Source organism: Schistosoma haematobium, chromosome 1 (assembly GCF_000699445.3).
Source record: "Schistosoma haematobium chromosome 1, whole genome shotgun sequence".
Taxonomy (NCBI): domain Eukaryota; kingdom Metazoa; phylum Platyhelminthes; class Trematoda; order Strigeidida; family Schistosomatidae; genus Schistosoma; species Schistosoma haematobium.
The window spans coordinates 26,410,382-26,418,182 of record NC_067196.1 but is presented as its reverse complement, the minus strand read 5'-3'; the positions used below and the strand labels follow the sequence as shown (position 1 = coordinate 26,418,182).

At 32.4% G+C, this 7,801-nt stretch overlaps 1 protein-coding gene across 1 annotated transcript in view; it reads right to left on the bottom strand.

Moving 5' to 3' along the window:
* Positions 1-242: 242 nt before the first annotated feature.
* The window catches only part of MS3_00006228 (uncharacterized protein), a 34,947-nt gene continuing 27,388 nt past the window's right edge, over positions 243-7,801 (bottom strand). Inside the window, exons 10-13 of the mRNA XM_051214351.1 lie at positions 7,198-7,387; positions 5,455-5,829; positions 3,566-3,778; positions 243-1,494 (exon numbers count right to left, since the gene is read on the bottom strand). Coding sequence (XP_051073557.1) covers positions 1,073-1,494; positions 3,566-3,778; positions 5,455-5,829; positions 7,198-7,387 — 1,200 coding nt within the window. The 3' untranslated portion in view covers positions 243-1,072. The remainder of the gene's footprint in view (positions 1,495-3,565; positions 3,779-5,454; positions 5,830-7,197; positions 7,388-7,801) is intronic.

Sequence of the window (7,801 nt, the reverse complement as noted above, 5' to 3'; positions counted from 1 at the left end):
TAATGACTTCATGAACTGACTAGGTTTGTTGATTTCCTGATTACTAGTTGTCATCTACACAACACTACATTTCGGGATAAACAATGGTTGAAAAAAACTTCACGCAACGCAAGTAATCTGAAACCATGAATAATAAAATGTTCTAAATAAATGGGAAAATGAATATTTTAGGAAGTAATTTTCGCGTATATATATATATATATATATATATATATATATATATATATCGGAGATAGGTCATCCAATGGTATCCAACAACAAATTATGACTATAATGAACTTATAGTTTCCAACAAGGATCAGTTCTGTAGTTATTGATTTGATATGATGTCCCATTCTAGCATTCCTCAAAACCAAACATATGCTCACCAGAACAGCAAGTCAGAATAGCTTTTGGCCAGGTATGAACTACATATATTTCCCTAAACTCAGTCGATAAAATTTCACAATCTCATCAGACAAATTACTATGTTTATTGGGAACTATAACCCCACTCCAACCTCAGGACTACTCACTTGCTGGTCCTGACATACGTGAGCTGTTTCCGACACATTTGTGATCGATTATTAACAGCTTGTGAATAGGAAGTTTCTTATTGGTTTTCAATATAGTTAGTCATCCTATATCAAACATATTTTATGGACGATTGTAATTACCGCGTATTGAAGTGGTAGTTTAGCGACTGCAGCACTCAGTCTTCAACTGGCAGGTCCATTTCATCTACTTCGGTTTGGACCATCGGCAAGTAGAACCACTAGCCTCCATAAAATGTATCCTTAAAAGCCAAATACATCAACAAGAACTTGGTAAATAAGTAACATCGAACTACAATCACGATGCAATTACAGATAGATATAATTTTCTGAATGTACGTTTTTGAGAGTATTCAACTAGATATTCTAAATACATGAAGCACAAATTAAAATGTCATCCAAGCATGACACACAAAAAAAATAAATTAAAAGAACAGAACATTTTACGAAAATATGTATTTGTCTTCCTTTAATCATTCTCATTTACAAAAAATATACTGAACAATAGAAAGAAAGGAAAAAAACAATTTTTATTATACATCATAATGATTTTGAAAATGTTGGATTACTAGAGTGTGAAGACATATACTGAAGGGATAAGTAAATTACATTAGGCTGTATTTTATTAGTGCTACTATTACAGTTACTATGGGTACTGTCATTGGACGTAATTTCTTTTGATTGTACAGATAATTTCGAGTGTTCACTGACAATAACTGGGGGATCTACAACACTACCATCATTATCTTCATCGTCATTATCATTCTTAATTTCACAATGTTTTATTCTTTGAACTGTAAATTTTCTAGTAAACATTTCAATATTACTAACTGTAGCTAGAACAAGTATTTTTTTCAAACCACTCGCAATACGTAGTTTAGCTAATAATTGTGAATTGCAAAATGGATCTGTTGGATTACAAATTGTAATAATATGACTACCATGATACAAAAGTGGATCACCTAAGAAACAAAATGTAAAAGAAAAAAAGGGAAACTGTAAAGTAGAACATACTTTTTGAGTATAATAATGAAAACATATATAGCTTGAAAAACTCTTCAAGTTTTTATTTATTTAATAAAAACCATAATATCATTATTAAATTGAACAGTTTAATTTATACTGAAGATGCATTTAGATGAGCATACTTGTGATATAAGTATATAATATTCACATTAATTCATAATGTACTAATCAATTTACGTGTAAATTAGCTTTTTATTACCTGAGGATCAAACTTAGAATAGTGAATATTTATGATAATTTGACTGTGTTGATACATTAAATCAAGGTTACAAAACTGTTCGAAACTAAATGGTGTTGGACAATTGCTTTCTTTAGAGTACGGGGACATAATTCATAGTTTTTAATAAATTTGGTCAAGTAGTGATAAAGTGTGTTATGCTCTGATATCAGTGGTGAGTTATTACTGTTATAAGTGGGCAAATAAATGAAAATAAAGAAACTTTGAAAACTATCCTACCATGAATTAGCATGAAAATTATTAGTGTGCATTTATCAAACAAATCATCTATGATATTGTCCTAAATTCAAGCGGCCGTTCGACTTATTCACCATTGTCATATTTTTCTCCGTTCAGAAATTATTGTCAAAGTCCGTGCCAAAAAGGTCCAAATTATGTACAGAATGTGATTTATTATTTATGAAACCTTAAGGATGTATATGGTATGTATATAATCATGCAGTCCTGAGTCTAATAATGATATAAAGTACTCGGCTGTCTTTATAATATCCTTATTATGAGATGGAAGACGATCAAAAAGTTCTGTGGCAAAATGATTACTTATTTGATATACAGAAGATAAAAATAAAATTCATACTGATTGCGATTAACGCAGAATACGATATAAAACTAACGGCACTCGAACGAATATTAGAGGACAGACGAAGCAGGAGAAGTGATTATTGGGTAAGAATCGAAAATGTTCAGAAAAGCATGGGTATTTATAGTTATTAGCGTTGGCTATGACATCTTTAAAATGCAGCCAATCCTCAAGAAGGCAAATTAGGTTAGTGTTCAATCGTAGCATGCAACGTTGATATTCTAAGAAAACCCATCAGGGTTTGATTAAGTGGAAACTCTTCAGTTCCTTTAAGGTCGTTGGAGGCTCCATAGTGGTTCTCGAAAGCTGTCTTAACAATTACCACACCGCAATATAAGTGATTTTACAATTTTCCTATTAAAAATTCGAGAAATCCATTTTGAAACTAATTATTAGAGAGCACAATAACTCAGAAAGATGAGATATAGTGATGAATGTATTGTTTAATGCTACCTATTGCCTTACGACATATGAATATTCACTTCACTTCTGATTTATTTTATTTACATAATTAAAGCTAATTTAACTATTTATTTATGAAAATGAGGACAACACCTTTTATATTGTTATCAATAAGAATCAAGAAAAAAATATATGTACATTCCATGAAGTTGTGATCTGCATTATACTGTAGTGAACGAGAACACAAGTGGGGACAATCAAATCGATTTGAACATAAAACTACATAATATCTTAGTAAAATTTGAGAACTATACAGCAAATACTTCATTTGCAAAATGTCAATCATTCTCTGTTCTTGTACTCTGTTCTTCGATCTTCTTAACCTTCTGCCACCAGACATTTCACTTTCTATTGATGATACATACTACGTATATCTATCGACATCAGCAGCACACACCACAACAGTGTAATATTACATTATTATTTCATGTAAATAAAAAACTATAGAGAAGTGAGTATAACAACCATTATAAAGTACGGCAAATAACCCACCAGTGAAAAGTTATGAAATTGAACTTAAGAAAAATAAATAATTACTACACTATTACATCATATATTTACAGCACGACAAAAATAAACTAAAGATATTTCATACTATATTAACGTAATTAATGAGAGGAATTTTATGTAACATTTGTGTTTGATACAAGAAAAAGAAAAAAAAGGAATGAACACAAAAGACAGGTCGAAAAAGAAACAGAATCTATGACTAAAATTTACTACTCACCTTGATAAACCAGGAGATCACCACCCATTTTTACAGTGGATGTACTAATATAATAACCTTTATTCCATAAATCCATATAAATCAAACAAGATTGTAAACGTTGAATATACATATCTTGTGTGCTACTAATGTTATTTTGATCATCAGTATGCTGATTAGAAAAATTTGTTGTTTTACATTTCTCTTGTATCAATTGGATTAGCCAAGTGACAACTAAAAAAAAAGTAAAATCAATACTATATACAACAGCGGAAAGGGATCTGTGGAGAATTATTTGATTTATGAGACTGTTCTTAGTCCAGTCCTCTCTGGTTCTCAATTATACCCGATATAAAATTATTCTGTGGTATATATATATATATATATATATATATATATATATATATGATCTCGTAAAACCCAGGTTCATAGTCAGAGACGTGACTGATCTCCTGTAGTACTGAGATGTACTCATAATTGATCGGTAGAATTCGTCAGTGAGCACGAGTTCCTTCAAGATTACAGGCAAGAGATAAATAGCACGAAAATTAGGTCCAGCGTCTACTGTTGACTGCCTCCAAGCACCAGCTTATATTTAAACATAGTGCACGCAATGTCGAGTCGTTTAGATTAGTAGCCATATTGAGAGTTGATCGATAGGATTCGATCAGCACTAAAGAAGAACCTGACATACGTGACATTGGTCGCCATTCATTGGTCAACCAACTCTAAAAAATAATTATCATCAACTTTAATTAGATGTCAAGAGTTATTCTACAGATACTAAATCATTCACTAGAACAAAACAGTAATGAACAAATAACGAATACAAATGAAATAATTAAGTGGAAAATTTTGAAAATTGTTATTTTAAAAACCTCGAAAATGGTAACGGAACATTACATTAATAACTTGAGGGAAACATGTTAACCAAAAAACGAAGAGATTAAGGATTTTCCCAAGGTGAAGCTAAACGATTATCATAGTTAAAGAAACGTCGGTCAGAACGAAACAGACGCGGCACGGATAGTTCAGTGGTAACATCTCTGACGTTGAAGCTGAGTGACACGGGATCGAATCCGTCAGGGAGCACCAGTTCCCTCAAGATTACAGGCACACCTTGCTGACGAGTGCCAAGTAGCACGAAACCCGGGTCTAAGGTTTCTTAAACAGCCCCCAAATGCCCTGGTATGGCCAAGAGTAGGGAGAGTCCGCTCTCTCTCTCGAAATGCTCCCACATGGCCACGCGTATACAGCCTCTGCCAGGGAAGTTCTACTCATTGCCTTCTCGTGGCGGGGGTGTTGTTTACGAAATTCAGAGGACGAAAAGTGAATGTCCGGCGCTTTAACCGTATGGTGAACATGGAGAGTCCACCTAGGGGAGTTGGAAAACTGTGATTCCAAACCAATGGTGCACATGCACTCCAGTATCCTGAAGGAACAAATGGCGTAGGAACCAATCGTCGGTCACAGGCTTCCATGGGACTGCATCTCTTTACGATGCTCCACTGCCTTGTGGATCAGACATTCAGGTCGAAGGCTCCGAGTGTGGATCCCTAAGAAAACCACCTGCTTTGGTTTGGGCACCCGGGCAGTGTCACAGCCCTCACACATATCAAATGAAATTTGTGTGGTGCATATGTATTTGGTGCCTCCTTGTACCAATATCTACGAGTTAAAATAAATAAATAAATAATAATAACGAAACAGATATTTAGCATTATTCAATATTAAAGAATTGCCTCTCTCTTTGAAATACTTAGTCTATGTGCCAATTTCATTTAAACCTTGTCAACTGAAATGAAATATAATAATAGTATAATTAATAATTATCAAACACTAATGATAGAGAGGAAATAAATTAAGTGTAATAACATCAATATTAGGATTGTTTCGACAAAGTGACTAACTTGAATAAAGTCCCTCAGAAAATACACTTTCTGGCAAACTAACAAACACATATTCGTCAGGACGTCTCCATTCAATAGGTGTAGGACGTGGTAAATGTTGTGGAATGTACGGCAAAGATTCCTTAATGTTTTCACTTGATATCACAGACAATCTCGATGTTCCTTGACGTGTATTAGAATGTTCAGAAATTAGGTTATCCAAAGTGATAAGTGAATCAGAGAGTTCAAAAACGTCTTGATCACTGCTGTCATAAATATTGCAATGATCATCGTCATTACCAACACTACCAGAGTCATTCGTAAACATTTGTTTTTTCAATTGTTTCTGAAGTAAACGTCGTTGGCGGCGTCGTTTTCTAGTTGATATCTGTAAAGCTACATATTTTGAGCAAATACACAAAAGAGAAAGAAGATAACTAATTTTACATCATTCATGTATGATTGTTGATAAAGCGTAGAAGTAAAAGCGTTTAACAGGGATGTAATAATGAGGATTATGTAAAAAATATTTTAATGATAGTAGGCGAAAAAGTATCGGTAAGAGAAAAGGAATGAATGAATAATTTTATAGCTTACATCACGGACTGATATTAGTAAGACAACCATGGTATGAAGTTTTCGGCAGTAAATATGTACGACCACGCCACCAAAAACTGGAACCGAAACCCTCATGTGTCGTGGTGAGTGTCTAAATTTTATACCATTGAGCCGGGAGTCAATGGTTCACAAGTTTAATTTTAATCAATTCACGATACTGTGCAACCATCTTCCGACGTCATTGGTAGGCAACTAACTGCCTCACACTGAACGTGGTTGAAATATAAACAAATAAATATATTAGTAAAATATTGCACTCCACAGAAAAACAAACTACCCAAATCCTATAAACAAGGAAATAAATAAAGTTTACACCAGAAACTAAATTTACTTCATGATAAATTGTGAAACTATGGTAGTAGTTTTTCCCATATTAGGTTTGTTTTAATGGAGTAATCACTTTTGTAAATCTCATAATGAACTCTGTTAAAAGCCCACAGCCTACTAATATGTTAAATAACAGAAAATAAAAGCCAAAATACCATAATAAATGGCATATTTCTATGGTGTCAATTGTTTGCAGTAATGAGAGGAGAATATATACATTGCAAGTCATACATCAAACATACTATCCAGTGAGAAAATGATCAAAAAATCTCACAGTTGAAAATACATATCACATAAATACTGTTTCACAAGCCTTTAAATTTTAGTCTTTTGAATAGTTACAAATGAAGTGTATGTGTTAAAGTGAGATTTACAATGGTATATTGTATTTTGTATTTGGAATTCTTTTCTACGACTAAATATATAATATTGAACAAATCAATAATTATCATTGAACCATAGAAGACTGTTTTGTTTTAGTACCAAGGTGCTTACTCAAGATGCTTACTTAATGCATACTCAAGATCGAGAGAGTAGTTGAATCCACGACTTCAGAACTCATGGCAAGAGCATTAATGAGATAAAAGAATTGTGATACAGATTTGTAAATTCCCTGACTTAGTCAAACCATTTTATTTAGCGAACATCATTGATTGTTGTCAGTCATGTATCATACACCTGAAATATTTACAATTATATCAGTAAACAAAGTCTGATAACATATGATAATATAAACTCTTTGATAAAAAAGAACACAATAAAATTATATGCAGGTTAAAACAAATAACCCTTTTTTAACAAACGAATCAATGGACTTACATGAATTTAAATTATTTGTGTCATAGTTTTTTGAACACCCATTATCGTCAACTGTATTAACTGATGATGAATCATTGTGATTGAATAACTTGGATCTGGCTTGGCGTTGTTGACGTAACTTTAAACCATTCAATAGCTGACCATAGTAACCAACTGATTTTAATCGTTTTTGAGTTTTAAATATATTGACCTGTCGTTGAAAAAAAAGGAATTTATAACAAAGAGAATTTATAAAGCTAAAAGATTAAAGATGAAATTAAGTTTTTCGTCGAACAACCTAGTAGGATTCTAACCAGAATAATGAAAACAGTAAGTGATATTTTCTAGTGATGTCATCAAACTTGGTTTAAAAGAAAGGTCTATCTATGTAGTAATGGACATAGATTTACTGGATAGTAATTTCATCTGTAATACCATATATATATGTGAAAGACTGATAATGGATCTAGAAGACGTAAGTAATTTGATCATTATTTATTCAAAAGTGTTTTTAAAACACTGCTTAGATATGAAAGAACCATTGAATTGATTATACTAAACTTAGGTACACAGTACTAAGTAAATGTGGTAAATCAGTCGATACAACTGTGAACTTTTATTTAAT